The 25,069-nt window shown below is 40.1% G+C and overlaps 1 protein-coding gene across 2 annotated transcripts in view; it reads left to right on the top strand.

Moving 5' to 3' along the window:
- The first annotated feature begins 1,439 nt into the window (after window positions 1-1,439).
- The window catches only part of rab14 (RAB14, member RAS oncogene family), a 36,628-nt gene continuing 12,998 nt past the window's right edge, over window positions 1,440-25,069 (top strand). Inside the window, exons 1-3 of one of the 2 annotated variants that reach the window (XM_078549972.1) lie at window positions 1,440-1,617; window positions 19,546-19,604; window positions 22,249-22,302. In XM_078549972.1, coding sequence (XP_078406098.1) covers window positions 19,553-19,604; window positions 22,249-22,302 — 106 coding nt within the window. In that variant the 5' untranslated portion in view covers window positions 1,440-1,617; window positions 19,546-19,552. Of the gene's footprint in view, window positions 1,618-4,734; window positions 4,794-19,545; window positions 19,605-22,248; window positions 22,303-25,069 lie in introns of those variants that run through there. The other variant, XM_078549973.1, reaches the window with a different exon arrangement.

Here is a 25,069-nt window from a genome sequence, read left to right as displayed (position 1 = left end):
GTCAACCATGATGGGGTGTGCCACAGGTATCAGTGCTGGGGTCTCACCTATTACGATCTATATTACTGACTTGGATGAAGGGACCTACGTATTGCGGCTAGATTTGCAGATGATACAAAGTTAGGTGGGGAAGCAAGTTGTGAGGAGGGTACAGAATCTGCAAAGGGATCTAGAAATGTGTGGGCAAAAAATTGGCAGATTGAGTATAATGTGGGAAGTTGTGTGGTTGTCCACTTTTGCTGGAAGAATAGAAAAGCAGAATATTATTTGAATAGAGAGAAACTGCAGAATGTTGTCTTACAGAGGAATCTGGGTGTCCTTGTACATAAATCACAAAAAGTTAGCATGCAGGTATAGCAAGTAATTAGAAAGACTAATGGAATGTTGGCCTTTACACCAAGAGGGATGGAGTATAAAAGTAGGGAACTCTTGCTACAACTGTACAGGACATTGGTAAGACCACACCTAGAGTAACGTGTACAATTTTGATCTCCTTACTTAAGGAGAAATATACTTGCATTGGAAGCAGTTCAGAGAAGGTTCACTAGGCTGATTCCTGGGATAAAGGGGTTGTCCTATGAGAAAAGGTGAGCAGATGGGGCCTGTACTCAGTTTAGAAGAATGAGAGGTGATCTTAATGAAACATATAAGATTCTGAGGGGACTTGACAGGGTAGATGCTGAAAGGATATTTCCTCAGGTGGGGGAACCTAGAACTAGGGGGCACAGTTTAAACATAAGGGGTCTCCCATTTAGGATGGAGGTGAGGAGGAATTTCTTCTGTCAGAGGGTCATTAGTCTTTGGAATTCCCTTTCACAAAAGAGGATTAGTCTTAGAAGATATTTAGGACTGCGTTAGACAGATTTCTGATTGACAAGAGAGTCAAAGGTTGTTGGGGTGTAGGCAGGAAAGTGGAGTTAAGGCTACTTCATCAGTTTAGCCATGATCCTATTGAATGGCGGAGCACTCTTGAGGGGCTCAATGACCTACTCCTATTCCTCTGTCTTATGATCTTATAACCTTCTATTAGTTTCTTCCTCGTGTTTAGTTTCCCCATCGATGCGTGTGGACGCTTGCTAATCAATGTGATGTTCAGGTTAACATTGAGTGATATAATGTGGTCACTTTGGATTGCAAGTTGCAATCAAAGAAGATGCAAGGGGTGGGGGAGGAGACTTGACACCATAACTTTATTTTAAAAATAAAAAGAGAAAAATCACATAATTTATACTTCAAATGCAGCATTGCAAAAGTCCTAAGTGGGTTACACAGCAGCAAACATGAAATATGAACATTGCAATGAGCTTCAATGAAGATGACACCTCCCCAAGTTGCCCTGCATAAGAACTTCCTCCTCCCTCCTCGCGGAAGAACATTCATGACGGAGCCTAAAGGCGCTGACCCCTGACCCGCCCCTGTGACGAGTCGCAGGAAACCCCGTAGGAAGGAGGCGCCATCTTGGAAGTTGCAGGAAGGGAGAGTTTTAAGAAGTGATTTTTTTTTTGCGGCGTCGGAGGTTGGGGGGGGGGGAAAGTAAAAAAAAACAAAAGAAGCGAAGAGAAGATTATCTAAAGAATCACTCGCGGAGGTTTTTTTTTCTTGCGTGTGCAGAAGACGGTAAGATGGGTGGGTGGGTGGGTGCGGGGATTAGCCGGGGGTGCAGGAGGAAGGAGGAGGAGGATGTGGAGCTGGGGCTCGGCGGCGGCGGCGGCTCCTTGGCGGCCTTTTGTGTTTGTGTTTTTTTTTTGGAAGCGGTTCCTGGTTGCCTGATTCCCGGAAGGCCCGGCCATGGCTGGGTCCTGGTGCTGTTCAATCACACCGCAGTGAGGAGGAGGGGGGGGTGAAAGGAGAAGCCGCTCCCCTTTCCTGCCCGGAGCTTCCTCTTGGCCTGATCATTCCGCCCCCCCCCCCCCCCCGAGTCTGTGCCGGTCTTTAAATTCTTATTTCAAACATACTCGCAGCCGGTTGCCGTGGTTTGGTTCCTGATTATTTTTATTTATTTATATATTTTTAACAGCCGCCGGTGAAAGGGAAAGGACAAGAGGCCTGACTTATCTATCCTCCCCCCCCCCCCCCGGTTAAATAGTAGAACAATTCGGGTGGGTTGTTTGGCCAGCGTCTGACCGCATCATCCAGCTGATATTTGTGGCGGACTGATGCCAGTTGGGGTGGGGAATAAAATTCTTGCGAAGAGCGGGGTGCATTGCATGAATAACAAGCTTTGGTGTCCGCCCGAAACAATCATCTCAACTTGCCAGTGTTTGCACAAGTGCCCGCAGAATGATGCGTCCACAGCCTTTTGACACTAAAATGTTTGGTTGTTTATCATTTTGTAGTGAGGGTTTGTTTGGCTGACTCGTACAGCCAATCCTCATCACGTTCGTTTGCAATGTTTGCAACTAGGATAATTCTGATATTCATCTTGATAACAATTGATTCACTTATGAACATAAATGACTCTTCACACATGTGCATAGTAATGACATTTTTTTCTTGTCTGCAATACCGAATCAAATGCTTTTTTTATGCACGTTGAGTCAAATTGTAGGTTGAATGTACCATTTCATATTTCTGATAACTTGCATTCTGATAGGCTTTAAATTAATGCATTAATGAAATTGGCTTTGTTAGATCATGTATGGCTTTTTAAAAGGGAAATTGAGAGTGACTAGCATTAGATAACTTGGATAGCTTTGCACGTAACAATAAAATGTGACAAGTTTAGAATAGAAGGCAAGAGTAACTTTTTAACATGGGCAATACTAGTTGGAAATGTGAACTTGCTTTTGGGAAGAGATGAATAAATTGGTCAAAAGGTTGTTTTTTTTTTTAGAAAAATGGTGATCTAGGAGTCAATATAGAATCATAGAATGATTACAACAGTGAAGGAGACTATTTGGCCTGCTGTCAGTGCTGGTTTGTGGCAAGAGCAACTCGCCCTGTTTCACTTGCCCCACCTTTTCCCCCCATAGCCTTGCAAATGTTTTCTTGTCAGATAATGAACCAATCCCCTTTTGAAAGCCACAATTGAATCTGCCTCCACCACACTCTCAGGCAGTGCATTTCAGATCCTGACCACCCACTGGTTTTAAGAAGGGAAAAAGTTATTTCTTGGTGTTGACTTTGGTTCTTTTGCCATTCCCTTTAAACCGGTGTCCTGTGGTTCTTAACCCTTCCGCTAATAGGACCAATTTCTCCCTATTGACTTTGACTTTGTCCAGACCCTGCCATGATTTTGAACATGTCAAATTTCCCCTCAACTTTCTCTAACAGCCCCAGCTTCTCCAATCTTGCCAAGCACTTGCAAGTGCAGAACAACCAGATCTAAAGTTCCCTCATCTCTGCCCGTCAGTTACTTTAGCCCAGATGTCAGAAACTTGCTACTGCACCAGTGTGACATGGTTTTCCATTCCCAGACCAACAACCTTGTGGCACCTCTGAGATTTCTGATCAGTATCAAATTGGGGACAGTTATGTGCTGCAGGCTCATATGCATTATGAGCCAGGTTGAGATTGTTCAAGCTGATTTCTCATTGGATTCTCACAGCCAAAAGAGAGAGAAGACTTCTGCATGGTTAGGACTTGAACTGTCTGGTGTGACGGTATGTAAGCCACTACGCTAACACTGGAAGATATTCTATCACATTTATCTTTATTATGTGCATTTTCATGTTTGTACCTCAATATGTTCCATAACATAACCATAGATTCTCTTGACAGTCAGTGGCAGTTTTTTTTAAAAAGGTGTTATTTCCTGACTTGGCATTTAATGCTAGAAAGTAGAAGTCAATTGTAGACATCTTGGCCTTCCCAAATTAAATTTCCTAATAAAACGATGGTCTGGGGCCTATTTTGTATTGCTCAGTGCAATGAATAGTGTGCAGCTGACTCCTGATAGTTTTTCTACTTAAATTGTTTCACAGCAAAGTGAGAGTCCAGTTGTTTCACAGCAAAGTGGGAGTCGAGTGCCTTAAACTAAGCAACCTTTAAGTATATTTTGAGTATTTGTGAGCATTGTAATAGATGCAGAACTGTCTCAAATATTTAGTCTTCATTTTGGAGTATTTTTCCTTGTGAGAAAATGCTGCCAAAGTTGTTGTATGGTCTTTATTTAATTGCTTCATTTTAAAAGTAGAAGTGTTAATATCTTATGAGACACTGGTCTATCTTTAGTAAATATGTATTGTTTGCATTATAGTATTCTGCTGTCCTGATAGCATTGTCCAACCAATCAATCTGTTACCAAATGCAAATTTAGTATTGGCACTTGGCCTTTATTCTAATTTTACAAAAGTTTGACATAGATGTGTCAGTGGGTGTGGAATGTGGCTAATCCCACTTTATTGCTGACAGTTGGACTTGAAATTGGGTGGAGCTTGGAAGGTGAAGTGAAGATCAGTAATTCCCTTTTTTTCTTCTGGGCACTGAATTTGTAATGCGTAAATTCTTGCATTGGTGTACCAAAGTTCTAGCTGGGAATTTCTTCTGGAGTCCATCAACTACAAGCCCATAGCTTAGTCATTGTTTCACAACTATGTCTCTGTTCTGGTGTGTTGCATGAAGTTAATGTTGCAGTAATTGTGATCACTACAAACAGTGTATATCATCTACATAAACCGCTCTGCCACACAATGTAAAATATAATTTTTTGAAGTGATTCAGGTACATTGGTTAGTGATCACTATTTCAGACTTCATTCCTGTTTCCTCTTGTCTGTATTCTCCTCTAGGTGGCAAGTAATGCCTGCACCACAAACATTTCCATGACTGCATTGGTACTGAGATAACTAGCAGGTAGTTAATGCTTAGCGTTTTATTTTTAGTATGATGATCATTGCTTTGTGTCTGTGGAAAGTGTCTGTGAAAACCATAAAATTAATGTCAGATTGAGGTCTGTTTAAGATAATTTGCTCTTGTAATAGTTGATGTCAGCTGAAATACTTATCTCTTTGGTAAAAGTTAAAGAACTTTCATTTTATGTTGGGTACCTTGGGACATTCCAAAGGCTTTCACATAGAGGGAATCATTACTCCCAGAAGAGCTTTCTGCAGTGTCGAGCTCTTTTGTAGTGCTGAGAGATTTTGTTTAAGATCTCATTGGGGTTGTCAGTGCAAATAGAGAATAAAGTGTTACATATGCAAAATGGAAAAGCATTGGCATGAAGCATGCCAGAATTGAATGTGCTCACATGCACCTCAGTTTTATTCGATCTGACTCTTAAAATTTGAAGGCTTATCTATTCTGCATTTCTGGAAAAGCAAATTGGAATAATCGTGCATTAGTATGAGTTTGTAACTCATCCCTTTTATATGTTGACTTGCATGATTAAGAATTGGAGGAAAAAGCGATGAATGTTTCTGCTGGGCTGAACATGTCTGAATTGTTGAAGCCCAAGAGTTTCCAAGCATTGCACATAATGAGTTGGTTGAAGGATTGTCTTGTGTGTTGATTGAATCTGTACAGTTTTAATGCAATTTTTAAAAATTTGTTCATAGGTTTAAAAATTTGAAGAAAATATGAATGGCCTGTAGCAGAGTGATAGGTTTTGTATTTAGTGCCACTGCTGTGTATGGCCTTCGAAATGCAGGTGATCAGCAGCAAGGAAGTAGTTACTAGAGGTTTGGTGTCAGTAGCAACAATAAAGTGATTTGAGCATTATAAAAAGTGTTTTAGTTGAATTACAGAGCCGTACTGGATCAGTAAGTACAGAATTAAAAAAAAACTACTAGCCATCTAGTATGTAGTGTTCTATTTTGTGACTCATTCCAATGGGATATACCACAACTGATCTTGTAAAATTGGATGGTGGGTTTAGGATGAACCATTGTTGTTTTTATAATCTTTGAAGGTGACTTAAATCCATTAATTAGAATTTAAGGTTGTAATTTTTAAATGGATGGTAACAAAGGGATGCAATTTTGTTCTGATATTTCAAAGCTTCATATAAAATGTAGAGCATCAGTGAGAATCGATCTTCAGATACAAATTACGTACTCTAATTTGTTATTGCGATTCAGTTTGAAATTGGTTCAGGGGAGCAGTATTTTAAGTGCTATTACAATTTGAATTTGTTAGCCTGCTGGTTACAGCTTTGTTTTCCATCAAAATCCTCATTAACTTGCAATTTTTAAACATGCAGTCAAACATGTTTTTCCATTAGCTGTTATTTTTGCCATGAGTTTTCCCTCATTTTGTATAAAGTGATGTATCCTTTAACTTTAATTCTATCAGATATACGTAGGAGAGATAATTGCAGATTGGAGCAAGATGTTTTGTTTTGATGAATATTAGGGATAATATTCTACCCACTATTGCAAATGTCTCCAGTGATATTGTGGCTCATATATGACCATTTCAATTCTGTCCATTCTTGTGTTATTGCATAAAATCTGGCTCCCTATCTTTTTTACAGTTGCCCTAAGATTTTTGAAGAGTAATTGTTTTTGTTAATTAGCACTAACTGCTTCAGGAGTACAAGGCTTTTTTAAGCACTAGCAAGCCATAAAAGTACTTCAAACAATGTGTTTTAATTCACTGGAAATTTCAAAAATGGGTATTATTAGACCGATTTCTGCCTCTCTCTAGCTTTGACCCTGCCTTGCACGCCATCCTCATCCAGTGCCTGTCTGTCCAGCTCAGTGGGACTGCTGTTACCTGGTTCCATCTTCCAGGACTGACTAACCAGAGAGCCATCAGCATGGCTTCTCTTTCTCCACCCCCACCCAATCAACTTCTCTTCCCCACCTGAAACCCCCACTGGTTCTATCGGTGCACCTCTCTACTTCCTTCTCTACACATCTGAAGACATGGTTGGGTTTCATGTGTATGCTGATGTCACTCACTCTTTGTGTTGACCACTTAAGTGCCACTGTTGTCAGAGTACTCACTAATGTCCAGGCTTGGATGAACTTAAATATTCTGGCGGCCAAAGCCATTGCTTTTGACACTGTACCCTTAGCACTGATTCCACCCTCTTTCCCAGCCATGTTATTGGATAGAACATGACTGTGTGTTTGTAGTCCCTGTATCCAATTAGCTTCTGCCTCTGTAGTCGTCTCTGAAACTTGGCCAGCCCGTCTTAAGTGCTTATCCATGCCTATGCCACCTGGGTGCTCTTCCTGGCCAATATTCCAGCCCACATCTTCTGTAAACTCCAATTCAACAAATAAACATGTCACCCTCCATTGTTTACACTTCTACTTGGTAAACATAACTCCTAGACCTACAAGGAGTAGATCTTTCACTGTTTATCAGCAACACAGCTTAAAGAAAACTTTGAATAGGCATGTTAAAGTTTAAAATCGCTATTACTCAAATTCAAGATTTTTCTGGTGCAGAACTTAACTTGCAACTGAATACCTTGGAACTATTGGGTTGTAAACCATGGTCTGTATCCTGGGTTGATGTCCAAGTCATCTTCAGTGAGTTTGTTTTTTGAGGGGGGCGTGGGGTGGGGTGGGGTGGTGCCTGACTTCAGGATACCCCAAACTGCTTTACAGCCAGTGAAGTACTTTTCTTTGAAATGTAGTCACTGTTGTAATGTAGGAAGTGTGGCAGCTAATTTACACACCAAGTCCCCCACAAACAGCAATGTAACTATGATCAGATAATCTGCCTTCTGAGATCTTGATTGAGGGTTAAATATTGGCCAGGACACCAGGGATAACTTCGCTGCTCTTCAAAATCATGCAGTGGGGTCTTTTATGCCCCTCTGAGGGGGCAGACTGGGCTTCAGTTTAACATCTCCATCTGAAAGGTGGTGCCCCTGACAATGCAGCTCTCTACTGCACTGCAGTGTCGACCTTGATTTTTGTGCTCCAGTCCTGGAGTGGGACTTGAACCTACAATCTTCTGACTCAAGAGGCAAGAGTACTACCAACTGAGCCATGGCTGATGGAAGAAGAGTGTGATGAGTGTGTTGCATTAGGAGGTAGGCATATTTTTTGACTGAGTGTTGAATGACTGGATTATCTGGATGTTGAAATTTAAGAGTAACAGACCCCATGCTTTTAGGTATAGCATATGAGACTTTTTTTGTCTGAGGGGAGGGATGTGATTAGGATTAAAGAAAGGATTTATGCATGCTAATTTATTTTTAGAAATTTAAATTGAAGTGGAGGATTCTGCATTCATTACTTTTTTTCTTTGGGACATTAAATTTAATTTTTTAGAGGAGCTTTCTTGCAAGTAAACTAGTGAATTAGTCAAATTTAAATGTGAATTTGCTAATCCGTACTAATGCATGCATTCAGTTGGGATACTTCAGTTGATACTTTGGCTCTCTGCTGATTCACTTGGAATCCTGAGTGCTAACTAACCTGAGCTTGAGAACAGCAGCATTCCCATAAGGTGCTGTTTCATGCCAGCACCTTCAGAGGGTTTATCTATATTTTTCAGTTGCATAATTAAGATTTTCCTGGGTTCTGAAGGAGGAAAGTCGTGGTTCCTGTTTCTGGCTTGCCCTGTAACCATTATTGGGGGACAGATGTCTCAACTGAACAAAATTATGCTTAGCATGTGGGTAAATAATCTTCTGTCTTTGCCATTGTGAAGCCCCTTGAATACAGTACTGGAGGGCAGTTGTGCTGGTAAGATGACATTATAGTCATGAAGTGAAGTGCAATGGAGAAAGAAAATTCCTCCTTTTTTTTCTGTTAACTGCTCCAGTTAAACTTGTAACTCAATAACTCTGGGAATTAAATTTTACGCCAGGAAGAGCTTCCTGAATTTGAGGAATAGAATTGTTTATTTACATTTAGCATGCCTGTTTAAAATAATTTTTTTTTTTAAAAACTGTGTTGATAGTAAATATGTAGTTCTGCTCTTGCCTACATTTAATAGCAGACTTAAGCTTATCCTGACACCAGTAGAGTTCTGTTGCTTTGTAGGTCTAGGAATTACCACCAAATTTGGCACCACCAGGTTAAATTGTAACAAATGGAGCATGACAAGGTCAAATGCAATTTCTCCTATTTTGTCGGTTTGATTAAATGTGCTCTGCTAGTGTGGAAAATCTGTACATGTGTAAGCAATTATCCTGACTGAAAAACATAACTAATGCATTTAAATTTCTTCAGTTGATACTTGGGCTCTCCGCTGACTCACTTCTTGAGATTCCTTGGGTAAAGATACTTTTTTATTTATTTACGGGATGTGGGCACTGCTGGCTAGGCCAGCATTTATTGCCTGTCTCCGTCTTGTATTCTTGTATTCCAGGTGTGTTTGCTTTGGTGACTTGAACATGGAGGTCACTGATCATGGACATCAGTGGTGAGTAAAGATTTAGAAACAAAATCAGCAGGCACTTGAAGTTTGAGTTAATTAAGGAGAGCCAGCACAGATTTTAGAAGGCAAATCATGCTTGAATAATTTAATTTTTCGAAGTAACAGAAGGTTGTTGAAAGGAATGCAATGGATGTTGTCTATATGAATTTTGAGAGAGCATTTGGCCAAGTATAACAAAAAGGCTGATTAACAAAATTATGACTCATGGAGTAGGGATGTCACTGTCAGTTTGGTTGAAAGTTAGCTTGAGGGCAGAAAACAGAGTAATGGAAATGGTAGTTTTTCAAATTGGAGTGGTAGACAGTGGTATTCCTTAAGGATCAGTGCTCGGGTCATTGTTTTTTTTGTTATATAAATATCTTTTATATTGAAATCTTACTCTGCATGCCACAGTTTGCCATTGATACCAAACATGGAGCAATGGCAAATTGAGGTTACCAGTCGGCTCCAACAGGACATAGACTGGCAGAATGGACAGACAAGTGGCAGATGGAATTTAATACAGGGAAGTCTGAGGTGATGCATTCTGGCAGAAGGGATTGAGAGAGGCAATATAGACTTATTGGTGCAGTTGTAAAGAGCATGCAGGAAAAGATAGTCTCTGGGCCCATGTGCATAGATCTTGGAAGGTGGCAGGGCATATTGAGAGAATAGTTAGCAAAGCAACTAGGACCTTGGGCTTCATAAATAGAGGTATTGAGTGCAAAAAAAAAAGGGGAAGTTGCACTGAACAGTAGTTCCTAGAGTACTGTGTCCAGTTCTGGCCACCACACTTTGGGAAAGATGTGAAGACCCTTGAGATACGTAGGTTTGTTAGAATAATTTCAGGAATGAGGAATTTTAGTTCCAAGTTAGGTTGGAGCAGGTGAGGTTTTTCTCCTTGGAGCAAAGGAGATTGCTGGGAGATGAGGATAAACTGTTTCCATTTGTAGATGGTACAAGCCATAGAGGATGCATTTCAGGTTTTGAGCAAGAGCTGCAAGGGTGATGTGAGGAAGAATTTTTTTATACACAGTGAGTGGTAATGACCTGCTGCGCATGAGTGTGGTGGAAGCAGAGACGGTGAATAATTTCAAAGAAATTGGATGGGCACCTGAAGGAAGTAGACTTTATGCTGCGGAGATAGAGCGAGGGAATGGGATTATGGATTGGTCCACAGAGAGCCAACAAAGACATGATGGGCTGAATTGTTTGCTCTGTGCTGTAAATGACTGACCCCAAGTTGAGCCAAGGGACCTCACTAGAGCAGCACAGGGAGCTGAACTCTTTTTCTGATTGTTGCATACTTGAACTATGAACATTGGGTATCTGAAATGGGAAGAGTTCCATTCCCCATTTCCAATAGAAAACATCCTGTCCCTTGAATGCAAAGATGCATAGAAAAATAGAAGGCCTAGTGGTTTAATAGATCAATTTGAAAATTCAAGTTAGGATTTTTAATTACAGAGTTGGCTGCAATATTTAATGGGTAAATGTTCATCTTTTAACTGGGAAATGGCTCTGCATTGCAAATAAGACAGTGGCTGAAGAGGTAATGCAGCCAACCAGCAATTTTGCAAATGATCCCCCAGGGTTATGAAGAGCCACTGCTCCCAGATTACAACCTGTAATGATGTCTTGCATAGACCCATACAAATGGAAATTTGTAACTTCATTATACTAACCAAGGAGTGAACAAGGACTTAAGTAGATTTGATGTGAACTGAATTCCAATAAAATGCTGTAGGAATGTACTGAAGGCTACACTTTGATTTTCCTGTTGGGTTTATGATCAAAGCTCCTTGAAAATGCTAATTTAGCCAGCTATTTCCAAACCAAATTACTTTAATCTGTAGTTCTAACCACCCTGACACCATTCATAAACTGTCAAAAAAAAGTTGCTTTGCAGAGGGATGAATTGCTGGCTGAAATGAACGTTGGAGTTCTCAAGTTCTGAGATTCCAGTGCTGAACTCAACAACATTCTCTCTTTTTACTTAGTTTCTCCTTTTTACTTAGTTCTGTTGAAGAGTCATACGGACTCGAAATGTTAACTGTGTTCCTCTCCGCAGATGCTGCTAGACCTGCTGAGTTTTTCCAGGTATTTTTATTTTTGTTTTGGATTTCCAGCATCTGCAGTTTTTTGCTTTTAACATTCTCTCTTCCATTTCTGAGCTTGACCTGAAACTAACTCCAACTTTTCACCAATTGTTTGAACTGGAATACACGTCTTCTTGAAGGGGCATTTAAGATGACTTGTGCATTTTTGCTTAGAAGGAATTATCTGAAGATGATAAAGCAAAGCAATTAACAGAAGTTGAATATTTGATATTTTCTAGGAATTGTGACTGAAATGAATATTTTTACTAGTGTGGGAAAAATGCAAAGTAGCTGCAAAACCTGGGCATCCTTTAGCTTATCCTAGTTAAATGGAACTTGGTACTCATCAATTAAAGTAATTAGAAATTTGTGTATAATTAAAAGTCATGTAGATTTTATGTAATTTGACTCTTCCATCACATTTAATATTTAAACATTGTTTCTAAAGCAAACATTTTCCTGTTTGGACTATTCATTTCAGCATAAATATAAAATCAGTGTTAGACTATGCATCTAGCCTATTCTAAGCTGTCATCTTGTGTGTGTCACTTTGCTCAAGTCTCCAATCAATTTTTCACTCACCCCTGTCCCCCACCATCAATCACTGTCTCGCTCCACTCCTTTTATCCTCGCTGCGTTCTCACATCTCCTGGTCTCCTCTGTTATCTCTCACAATGTTATTAATGCACAACTAATGATGTGAATTCCCAAATACCCTGTTGGTAGGAGGTCGTTGTTGGTGATTTAAAATATGACTGTTGCTGAGTTGAATGTGAGACAAGGTTTTAGTCATTCTTTTAAGAGCATGTAAACAGAGAGGGAGTTTATAATGTGACATGCAGAACTGTATGTTAAAATATGTTTGAATTGAACTTCAATTTGTTTAGGTGATGGTTATCTTTTTGTGGCTATTTGTAATGGGATTATTGACACAAGGCTGAGAAACTGTTAGTCTAGGAAGGATAGGTGAAAATGAAGGCCCATGTATTGTATTTGAGGCTCTATCAAATGATTCATACCAAACATTAGATAGTTAAATAGTGCACACCAAGTGCTGTGAAAGTTTCTACAATTTGTGTTTTGAAAATTCAGTACAGACAAGTTAATATCTGGGACTGTGGAGTTAATGATGGACATTGGTACCTTTTTGATTGAGTAAAATCTGTATTGTCATGGTTTAATGGTGTATATATAAGGATAAAGGGCCATTGCTTATTGGTATATGCCCCCCCCCCCCCCCCCCCAAACACACCGATGACAACATTTGTGTAGTAATGCCTGCAGTGCAGTTTGCTTCTCATTGCAGTAGTTAGTTTTGATGCTTATTTCCAGATACCATTCTGGCTGTGCCATGTGATTCATTGTGTACGGTGAGGTGAACTGCATGCAGTGAATCAGTTGGCACAATCAGACTGCAGTGAACCCAGTTTTGTGGATGCATTTAAAAATGCCAACTGTGTTTTTCCTTTTTATGAATAGTAAATTAATCAGTGATTCTAATGTCAGCTTATATTTGCTGGAATATTTTGTGCAGAACTGTTGAGGTTACAATATAGTAGAAAAAGTGTTCAACAATGTTTAATTTAGAATATCAATTTTTCCTATATAAAGGTCTTTCTAATAGACAAGCCCAGAGCTGTGTGAGAAATATGTCCAAGAACTTGCCACACAACTACCTTGAAATGCAGTATATGGTGACTCATTGGAAATGCTGAAGTGTTTACATCACTATCTTTCAATACAGTACTGTCTTCATTCTTCCTACTAAAGTTGCCATTATGCTTACTTGTACTTCAGTTGTTCTTAATGATTGTGCTACCAATTGAAGCGGTTCCTATCATCACTTATCCATAGTGAATTGTTGCTGGGATGAAGGTCAGAACTAATTGGTGGCCAGGAGCAGGAACTTGATAGCCTGATGTAACCTGAAGAGATAAAGGTGGGAGTGGCAGAGAGCACCTGGGATGGATGGGAAAAGTACTGTTGGCCAGTAGGGATTGTGGAAAATGTGGCTCTGTCAATCTGCTGTAGGAACTTGAAAATAAATGTTTGACCATTTAGCTCCATGGCTGACATGTGTTTCAACTTGATTTATCTGATCTTGTTCCCTATTCCTTGATACCCTCATCTACTAAAGATGTATCAATCTTGAGTTTTGAAATTTTCAGTCTTTTGATTGGAGAGTTCCAGAATTCTACCACCCTTTGTGAGAAATGCTTCCTGATTTCACCTCTAAAATGGCCCAGCTCTAATTTGAAGATTCTGTTACCTTTAGTCAAACAAACAAAATGTTGGAAGCCAGCTCCCTGTTTAGAATGAATGAATTCAGTGGATTATTTATTCAACATCTTGTTTAGTGCAAACAATATTTTATATTTAAACAAATAGGTTGTCTTTTAGACATGAATGTAAATCTTCATTTGGTCATCCTTGCACTTGCTGAAATACTAGTGACCACACTAGGGTAGTGGACATTTTTTAAAAAAGGTAATATTTTATTTTATAAAAAATTGCAATATGCAGAATGAGTTTTTGGTTTGTCTCAAATGTTTTGTGGTTTATGCATAGAATTGAGGGCACTCAAATATATTAAGTTAAGATTTTAATTCAATTGACTTAAATGTACCAAGCAAGTTGCAAGAATTGTTTTATCTAATCAAGGGCAAACAGAGTGCAGCTGAATAACTGAGTGAAGACTTGGGCTTTGGTGAGGGGGGGTTTTAAGTGTTAATTTTGTTAAATTTTCCTCTTAAAACCTAATCTCGTGTGTAATTAGCAGTAACTGGAAAGGACTGTGTAAGCAGGCTAAGTTCGCTCTTGCAGTTTAGACAGGGTGAACTCTTTCTCAGCTGTAGGAGTCGAGTAGTTAATGAGCTAACTGGTTGAATCTGGTTACTGTAGCCCCAGTTCAGTTTACTATAAATTCAGGGTTCTTTAGTACAGCCTTGGCAAATGGAGTGCAGCAGACTAATTGAGTGAAGACGTGGAGCTTGGTGAGAGGAGAGTTGTTCGTTTTTCCCCTTTCTATCTTTCTCACCCCATAGAAATTGGTTCTTACTCTACGACAGGGAAAGGAGGTGAGTATCTGGTAAGTTCTATTCTATCCCTAAGATTTAAAATAGTACACAATTTGATGGTAAAGCTAATAGAATATACAAGAAAGCAAACTTTCTGCTGGTTGGAGTCATACCTTGCACAAAAGAAGATGGTTGTGGTTGTTGGAGGTCAGTCATCTCTGTCCCAGGACATCACTGCAGGAGTTCTTCAGGGCAGTGTCCTCTGCCCAACCATCTTCAGCTGCTTCATCAAAGACCTTCCCTCCATCATAAGGTCAGAAGAGATGATGTTCACTGCGCACCATTTGTAATTCCTCAGAAACTGAAGCAGTCTGTGTCCATATGCAGCAAGACCTGGACAACATTCAGGCTTGGGCTGATAAGTGGCAAGTTACATTCGTGGCAGGTGATGACCATTTCCAACCACCTTCCCTTGACGTTCAACAGCATTACCATCTCTGAACCCCCCACTATCAGCATCCTGGGGGTTACCAGAAACTGAACTGGGCTAGCCATTTAAATACTGTGGCTACAAGAGCAATTCAGAGGCTAGGAATCCTGTGGTGAGTATTTTACTTCCTGACTCCCAAAGTCTGTTCTTCATTGACCAAGGCACAAATCAGGAGTGTGATAGAATAGTCTCCTCTTGCCTTGATGAGTGTAGTTCCAACAACACTCAGAAATCTCGACACCATTCAGGACAAAGCAGCCCACCTGACTGGCACCCTATCCACCATCTTCAACATTCACTCCTTCTACCACATGCACAGTGGTAGCTGTGTGTACCATCTACAAGATGCACTGCAGGAACTCACCAAGGCTCCTTTGAAAGCACCGTCCAAACCTGCAACTCCAACCACCTAGAAGGACAAGGACAGCAGGTGCATGGGAACACCAGCACCTGCAAGTTCCCCTCCAAGCCACACCATCCTGACTTAGAAATATATTGCTGGTCCTTCACTGTTGCTGGGTCAAAATTCTGGCATTCCCTAACAGAGCTGTGGGTGTACCTACATCATGTGGACTGAGCAGTTCAAGAAGGTGGCTCACCACCACTTTCTCGAGGACAATAAATGCTGGCTTAACCAGCGATGCCCTCATCCCACAAAGAATAAAAATAAATGTGGGCAAGAACTGTTTTATTGAGGAGTTGTGAATGGAACTGAACTGCTTGCAAACATCCCCATTTCTGACCTTGGGCTGGGGCAAAGACCATTGAAGTAGCTGGAGATGATTGGGCTGAGGACACAACCCTGCAGGACTTACTCCCTCAAGGTAGTCCAGCGATTGTAGTGATTGGCCTCTAACAGCCAAAAGTATCTTACCTTTTGGCTGGGTATGACTCGAACTAATGCAAAGTTTCTCCCCTGATTCCCACTGCCTTCAGTTTTGCTAGAACTCCTCAATGCTGCACTTGGTCAAATGCTGCCTTGATGTGAAGGCCAATCACTTTCCCCTTACCTGGAATTCAACATTATTGTTCATGTTTGGACCAGGGCTGTAATGAGGTCAGGAGGTGACTCACCCAGCAAAGTGATGGAAGGTGTGTGGCTTATTGATAAGTGATTTGTTTTTTGTCGATAGGACCAACTCTTGTTGAGTCGAGCCTATTAATTTAAGCACGTATTTTCTTGAATGCTCACCTCAAGGGGCCAATTTATGCTTGGCCTCTGTAGGAACCTCTGGGTTGCTACACAGCTTAGAGGCAACATTGGACAATATATACCTGGGGAAACCTTTCTCTTTGGGTAGATGCCAGTGAGCTGTACTGGAGCAGTTTGGTTAGGGGTGTGGCTAGTTCTAGAGCACACCTTCAGTACTGCGGGGATGTTGCCGGGTCCCATTACCTTTTCTGTATCCAGTGAGCTCAGCCTTTTTATCCCATGGATTGAATCAAATTGGCTTGAGACTAATCTTTGGGGCCCTTGAGAGGATGCAGAGTTGGATCACCCACTCTGCATCTCAGGCAGAAGGTGATTGCAAAAACCTCAGGCTTTTCTTTTGCACTTGTGCTGGGATCTGCCTTCATTGGAGGTGGAGTTGTTCATGGAGCTGCCACAGCCTCCTGTTAATTATCTGCCATTCATGACTGGATGTGGCAGACTGCAGAGCTTTAATCAGATCTGTTGATGGTGGTATCGCTTAGCTTTGTCTGTTGTTCATCCTGCTGCCTCTGCATGTAGCCTGGTGTTGTAGCTTCCTCAGGTTAATGTCTCATTTTTAGTATGCCTGGTGCTATTCTTTGCCACACCCTTCTACACTAATTGAACCAGGGTTGGTCCCTTGACTTGATGGTAATGATAGTGAGGAATCTTCTGGACCATAAAGTTACAGGTTGCTCTAGTTCTGCTAATGGCCTACAGTGCCCAGTAAATGTCCTGTTTTGAATTGTTATGTTCTGCATCCATATCATTTAGTGTGGTGTATAGTGTCTCAAGCTGATGGAGGGTGTCCCCTGAAGACAGGACTTCATCCTTGCAAGGGCCACTTTTGTCAATACCGTTGTGGGCAGATCTGTCTGATAGGTAGATTGGTGAGGATGAGGTTAAGTAGATTTTTCCCTCGTTGGGCCTGTGGCAGGCAGTTAAAGAGCCAGTCAGGTGGCTTCAGGACTCAGTCAGCACTTGTACTACTGAATGACTCATAGTGATAGATAATGAAAGTCCCCACCCATGGTACGTTCTATATCTTTGCTATCTCATTGCTTCTCCCACATGGTGTTCAGCATGGAGCACTGATTTAATCAGCTGATGGAGAGTGGTGGGTGGTAATTAGGTTTCCTTGCCCGTGTTTAACCTCATACCAGAACTTGCCAAGCTGTTTCAGTGCAGCTCCAACACTTGCATCTACCTGGCAATGTGGAAAATTGCCCAGCTAAGTCCTGCACACAAAAAGCAGGTCAAATCCCAACGCAGCCAATTACTGCCCCATTAGTCTACTCTCAATCATCAGTAAAGTGATGGAAGGGGTCATCAACAGTACTTTCAAGTGGCATAACCTACTCACTGATGCTCAGCTTGGGTTCTGCCAGGGCCATTTGGCTCCTGACCTCATTAGAGTCTTGGTTCAAACATGAGAAAAAGAGCTAAACTCCGGAGGTGGTGTTAGAGTTGACTGCCCTTGACATCAAGGCAGCATTTGACAGTGTTGCATCAAGGAACCCTACCAAAACTGGAGTCAATGGAAATTTGGTGGGGGGGTGGAGGGGACCATTGACTGGGGCCGTGGTTGTTGGAGGTCAGTCATCTCGGCTCCAGGACGTCACTGTAGGAGTTCCTCAAGGTAGTGTCCTCAGCCCAACCATCTTCAGCTGCTTCATCAATGACCTCCCTTCCATCTTAAGGTCAGAAGTTGGGATGTTTGCTGCTGATTCTGCAATGTTCACCATTAGCAGCGACTCAGATACTGAAGCAGTCCATGTCCAAATGCAGCAAGACCTGAACAACAATATCCAGGCTTGGGCTGACAAGTGGCAAATAAATTTGTCACATGAGTGCCAGGTAATGACCTGCTCCAACAAAAAAGAATTAACCATTGTCCCATGACATTTAATGGCATTACCATTGCTGAATCCCCTACTATCAACACCCTGGGCGTTACCATTGACCAGAAACTGAACTGCACCTGGCATATAAATACTGTGGCTACAAGAGCAGGTCATAGGCTCAGAATCCTGGTGCGAGTAACTCTCCAAACCCTCTTCACCATCTACAAGGCACAAGTCAGGAGTGTGATGGAATACTCTCTACATGCTTGGATGAATGCAGCTCCAACAACACTCGAAGATTGACACCAGGACAAAGCAGCCTGCTTGATTGGCACCCCTCCCACAAACTCGTGCTCCCTTGACCACTGATGCACAGTGGCAGCAGTGTGTAACATCTATAAGATGCACTGCAGGAACTCACCAAGGCTCCTCAGACAACACCTTCCAAACACACGATTGCTGCCATCTAGAAGGACAAGGGCTGCAGGTGTGTGGGAGCACCACTGCATGGAAGTTCTCCTCCAAGCCACATGCCATCTTGACTTGGAAATATATTGTCATTCTTTCACTGTCACAGGGTCAAAATCCTGGAACTCCCTCCCTAACAGCACTGTGGGTGTACTTACAACAGATGGACTGCAGCAGTTCAAGAAGGCAGCTCACCACCACCTTCTCAAGGGCAATTAGGGATGGGCAGTAAATGCTGGCCTAGCCAGCAATGCCCACATCCTGTGAATGAATAAACAAAAATTGAGTCACTTCATTGGGTTCTGAGCAAATATTAACTTTGTGTCACATCCTCTGAACTGTATATCACTGTGCTGTCACCTTTTAGGTTTCTTGCCTTTGGGACATGACATATCCGGGGTGATTATGGAGGATGGAACATTGGCTGTAAATTGTGATTCTGCGAGTTTGACTTTTGGATTGTTTCTTAACTGTGGGGTTGGTTATGGGATGGCTGTCCCAATTTTGACATGAGTCTGCAGATGTTAGGAAGACTTTGCAGGTGTGTTTGCCTAGGTTAATGCTGGATGGTTCATTTGGTTTTACCTTTTTTTTTCTGTAGAGATTTTGATACAACTGAGCAACTTGTTGGGCCATTCCAAAGGGCAGTTGAGAATCAACTATGTTGCTGTGGGTTTGGGGAGACAGAGACTAGGATTTCTTAAAGGACATTAGGGAAGCAAATGTGTTAATATGACAATCATTAGTTTCATGGTCACATTTTACTCTTTTTATTCCAGATTTAATTGGCTAAATTTAGATTCCCTATCTGCCCTCCTGGGATTTGAATTTCCAGATCAAAATTCAATCCCTTGAACTCCCTCCCCAAGGAAGTGTGATGTACAATTAATGCACATTAAGGATCAGGTTTCTTGTACATTCCTCTGCTGAGGAAAGGACTGAGGGGTGGGAGTGGTACAAGGTTTTTTTAAAAAAAAATCAGCTTCTGTGTCAGTGTAGGGATAAACTATTGTTGGTCTCTATTACATTGTATTTATGAAATTTCTTATGTACAATGTACACTGACCAACAACAACTCTGCAAGGCTGTTTATCTGTGTATATAATGGAACCATGGCACACTGGATTTTGGATGCATCTATTGATTCATTTTTTTTCCTTTTTTTTATATAGAGCCAAGATGGCCACTGCACCATACAACTATTCCTACATCTTCAAATATATTATTATTGGTGAGTGCATTTGTTTTGAATTTTGGTCTTAATTCCTAGCACTTTATAATGTTCATAAAGTAAGTGCCCTCTTAGAGCAAATAAAAAGGACGCATAGAGCGCAAAATGAGTTAAAGAAATGAGGATTATTCAAATATAAACTTAAGTCATGGAAATTTTTATCTCATTATTGTCCGCCCACGCATTCTCCCATGCAAGTGTTGCCACTTGCTGTTTGTTTCTGTTCATGCAGCACTTTTAATGTGGTTAAAAATTAAGTTATAAATTGAATGGATCTTAAAAGGAAAACCAAATGAAAGCAGAAGTCTTAAATTAAACATAAATCTAGATGTCATAAATGATGCTAGAAGTGGCATGAATCTTTCCTCTTATTTTCAAGTTTATGAATTCCAGCATTTGTTTAGGCTGGACCAGTACAGCACCAAGAGATTACTGCACTGCCAATGTTGAGATGAACCATTAAAATCGGACCACATCTGTCATAAAAGATTCCCTGGTGCTATTCGAAGAGGAGCAGGAAATCCTCCCCACGTCCTGCTCAACCTTTCATTCAACTGATACTATCAAAAACAAATCAACTTTTCATTTATTTCCCTTGCTGTTTGTGGGGCAATGCAAATTGCCTACATAAAGTACCTGAAACACTTAGGTGTTTAACAGATGTAACGGCTGGGAGTTTCTGTTTTTTAACAAATCTCAGAACCCATGTAACAAATTTCACCATAGCAAACAGAAACCATATCTTAACAGGTAGAATTAATAGTGGGGTGAAAATCTGAATTTACATTTAAAAATTGGCTTGTTTGTTCACTCACTGAAAATTTCTGGTCAGGTTATTTTGAAACCATAAGTTGAAATGCAATCATCACCAGTTTTACATGGCATGATTTGGTATTCTTCAGGAAACGGTTTTTAGATTTCATCACATTATAAAATATTTTAAAAAGATATAGCTGGCAACCATTTATGAAACAGCCATGATGTTGGAGGCTGAAGTGTTATTTAATTTTGGAAAAACTTCCTTTTTAAACCAGTAAGCTTTTGAAGTTTCTGATTGAAATCCAGGCGAATGCAAGTGTTGATATTTTGGTTTCTGTTTTTGTAGCTCAATAACGTAGGCTAGCACATAATTCTTGCCAGTAATTCCAACGTATGCTGCTGTTTATTTTAAATAGTTTATTTGAAATAAGTGTCTAAAATATGGTACATTAATCATGTGCTTCCAAAATTTTATGCTTCATACATAATTGCATTTTGCAGTGCATGTTCACACAGCACTATGCAACTATAGAAGACGAGCAGAATGTCTTGATCCAGGCTTCAGTACAGAAAGGGCATACTCCCAAATAACATTTACATTATTTAATAGTATGGTATACTTTAAATTTAATTTAAGCTTTAGTGTTGTCTTGCACTTTGTGTAACCTTTATTAACCAAAAATAATGACCCTAAGATATATTGCAGCAATACAATGTCTAGTAAATCAGAACAGGGAATACTAGATTGAATTTCTGTTGTATTTTGTAAATTTATCTGAGGTGAGGATAGAAAATTCTGGAGTTCAGCAATGTGGTGCATGCTTCAAGATAATAGCCCTGAGAGAGTAATTCCGTTTTGAAGCTGGAATATAAGTTTCCCAGAGTGAACTTCTAAACTGCAAAGCGTTTCTAACTAGTCTAGAACAAAGGTGGGCTTTATTGTCCAAAAACTGCAATTTGGAATATTGGCTTCTGTTTTTCACAAGATTGGCAAATAATTTGGATCCATGAGCTGTACCATAATATTTTGAGCCTATCATTGCTCTATATAATCTAGAATGACTTCAGTATTGAATTCTCAGACATGGCTTAAGCTAACAGTGACTTGAGGAAAAAACTTGTACTGCACAAGTGATTTGGACCTGGAATGCAGTTCTTGAATATATGATGGAGGCAGATTCAATCATGGCTTTCAAAAGGTAGTTGAATAAGAACGAGAAAAGGGAATTTGCAGGGTAATGGAGATGAAATGGGTTATATAGTTTCTTTGGTAGATATTGCACTAAATGAGCAAAAAAATATTCCCCATAAGTACATTCTGTGTAAAAAGGAGTGTATGTATGTTGGGGGGGACAGCAGGTGGAATTTGGTGGTGGTTCCATACTTTGTTGGGAGGGGGTTTGTCTTTAAATGCTGCAACTCAGCCAAGTTTTATGCAAATAATGCATGACAGTCGTGAGTCAGAAATTCACCTTCTGCTTAACCAAATGAGACTGTAATTCCAAAACCTACAGGAAAGTCCAGTGCATTTAGCTGAACTTTGCTTTCGTTCCAACGAGATTTACATTCAGATCAGACACTATTGTGTTTGGAATGACCTTTACTAATTTAAACATTAAATGCACCAATAACACATTTGTTACTTGAAATCCAAGCTGAAACTTTGTAGGACTTCTGGCTAAATCCCTGTCCTACATTCTTTCTAAGGGATTTACTAGCAGATGACTTTGGAATAGAAGCAGAAAACTGGAATTCCCAGAAAGCATGACTAACTAGGTTTAGAGTAAAAAGGGTATGACAAGAGGCAGCTATATGAATGAAATTGTATTTTAATGTTGACTTTAATCCTTTTTACAATTGATCTTAAAATTTCTTTTCACAACAGGAGACATGGGTGTTGGGAAGTCATGCTTGCTTCATCAATTTACAGAAAAGAAATGTAAGTAAATGCCCTGAAAATCAATTGTCAAAACACGAGACTGAATGTCCTATACTGAACTGTGGCTGAGTTACTTCCAAATATTAACTCTAGCTTAATCCAGCGCCTTAACCTCCAACTTTATGTATTGAAATCTGGTTCATATTTTTGTATCCTATTTAAAACAAGGGGTAGTAATGGTATCACAGCACACTCAAAAATAATCCAAAGCTGAGATTTCCCAATATGTGCTGCTGTCACTATTTGTGTCTGTATGCAGTTAAGTGGAAATTAAATAATTCTCTCATTTTATAATTGAAGAAAAGTCTCTCACCAGAGTGCACCTTTATACACACATACCTACTGCAATACAGAGATGGCAAAGCTAGTGTGCACGCACAATAAATTTTGTAATAAAGTTGCTTTTCATTGTGAATGCTGCTGTTTAATTGCGCATATGTTGATATGTGCTAAATTCCAGCTGTTGAACTCTTGTTGCAACACTGAATCAAGTCAGCAGCTCTGATTTAGTAACGACCAACGATCTATTTTTCAATCCATCGCTCAAAACAGGATTTGAACCAGACCACAAGCTGATCTGCTAGCTCTCAGCTCCTGTTCTGTAACTCCAGACATCCATTACCCATCATTGAATTGGAAATCTAAGTCTCGAGGATGAAAAGATTTTTTTTTTACATGAAAAGATCATAAATCCCAAGAAGTGCCTCTCCTTTTGAAACCTGATTTCACCAGCATTTTACTTGGCTCAGTGTTGGCACGCTGTCACGAGGTTGAGTTCAACCCCTTCTCCAAGACATAAGCACATAAACTTGGTTGACGTTTTTGGTACAATATGGTGTTCTCTTTTGGATGAGATGTAGTCAGACATTATCTGTTTATAAGCGGACATGAAAGATGTTGTTGTCTCCAAATTCCCACCTTGGCTAATGGCTCTGAGAACAGGTTGGAGGTAGTTTATTCATTTATTAGTGAGACCGTGTGATGGGATAACAAGTTTTAGATTTGTCCGCCTGCCTGCCACCCACTTTGAGTTAATTTGAAACTTTCAAAATGTAATCTTATAAATTATCATGCAGAATCCAATAATGACTGTATTGTTCTGTCTAACATGTCTCAAAAAATGCTAATCAGTTCTTCTAAGTTTTTTTAAAGTTATTTTTGTTTCTAGGTGCCCTTTGAAGAGTTCTATAGAGGATTACATAAAATATAAACTATCTGTTTATCCACTGTACTTGATTGTTACAGAATAATTTCAACCAGTTTGTTTTGATTCTTTAGCCTTAGTACATCCTGAAAAATACAGGATATCAAGTGGGAAAATTGAGTTCATGTTGTTTGACCAGTTGTCATGTGCATGCACCATTCGACTGAACCTTGATTTAGTGCTTTAACTTGTTTGTTCACCGGAGATCATGTCGTAATAAGCAATTGTTCTTTCAAATATCTGACTCAAATATCTTAGCATGTTTTTGCATGTAATTTTTATTCCCACTCTGAAATGAGTTTTTTTTAACAAACGTCTGAGCATCATCAAGTTGAATCAAATTATAGTGGGAGACTAATTATTGATGGCATGATGTTTAATGCTGATCTGAAAGAATGCTGTCATTTACTGTATGAGGTGCAGGCCTGATTTGGAAAGCAAAGTGTGCTCTTTGATAATGTACTCTGACAGAGGAGCTGCATTACAGCTGACATTAAGTAATGGTTGCTTTGTCCAATGTTATATTGGTATGCAGACCAAGACCGACCTCCAAGTGGGGAAGGAAACTATTGTAAAGCATGAACCATGCCAATAAAATAAGGAAAACAGATACTAAATCAGTTTTTTTTTTTTGGTTGGACCATATTTCCACCCCGCCCTCCTGCACAAGACCAGAAGCTTATGCGATCATATGAGCTGCAACTCAAACCTCTGCCAATGCCACAATGAGTTGGCTGCTGATAAACTTCATTTCTCTCTCTGTCCTACCCCCATCCTTCCCAAAGTGGAGATGAAAGTTGATTCCACCAAACACCTCCTGAGACAGCATGCACCATTTGACTGAACCTTGATTTAGTCCTTTAACTTGTTTGTTCGCCAGAGATCATGTCGTAATAAGCAATTGTTCTTTCAAATATCTGACTCAAATATTTAAAACTTAATAGGGCATTGGTTTCATAACTTATCTTTGCAAATGGTAACAATTTTCTTTGCTGAGCTGCCGGTGATTGCAAGTAGACTGCATACCACAAAGTGCATGGAGGTGTCAAAGGGTGTGTTAGCTAGTATTGCTTCTGTGATTTGCTGTTGCCTCCAGAGTTGCCTGAGATGAGGCTTAGGAGTGGGTCATGTTGCAGAAGTAGTTGGAGAAGCAGAAGGAATCTTGAATTTGTTCATGTATTATAAATGAACTTTGAAAACAAGACTTTGTTTATATATTGTATGCACTTTATTTTCCAAACCACCGACACCTCACTTTACACTAGCAACCTGCTGGGTGTGTCGCATTTAACATGTTCAATTTTGGTGTTATGCTTCATTACATGAGTGGGGGGGGAAGACGAGCATTGCATAATATGTTGAATAGGTACATTAAAAAAAATAGCATTCATGTAGAATCTGTTAACCAGTTGCCTTTAGAATTGGATGCATCGGATGCACTTCACTAATTTAGATTTTTTTAATGGTTTTAATGGTCCACTGACTTGGGCTGCTATCTTTTCTGATGTTTCTCTGTTACTGGCTGCTAACTTGGCATAAATGTGAGGCAGCATTCATTCCTTT

The sequence above is a fragment of the Cetorhinus maximus genome, chromosome 10 (assembly GCF_964194155.1).
Source record: "Cetorhinus maximus chromosome 10, sCetMax3.hap1.1, whole genome shotgun sequence".
In the NCBI taxonomy this organism is placed as follows: domain Eukaryota; kingdom Metazoa; phylum Chordata; class Chondrichthyes; order Lamniformes; family Cetorhinidae; genus Cetorhinus; species Cetorhinus maximus.
Note: the sequence above shows the minus strand (reverse complement) of the source record. Positions and strands in the feature narration are given on the sequence as shown.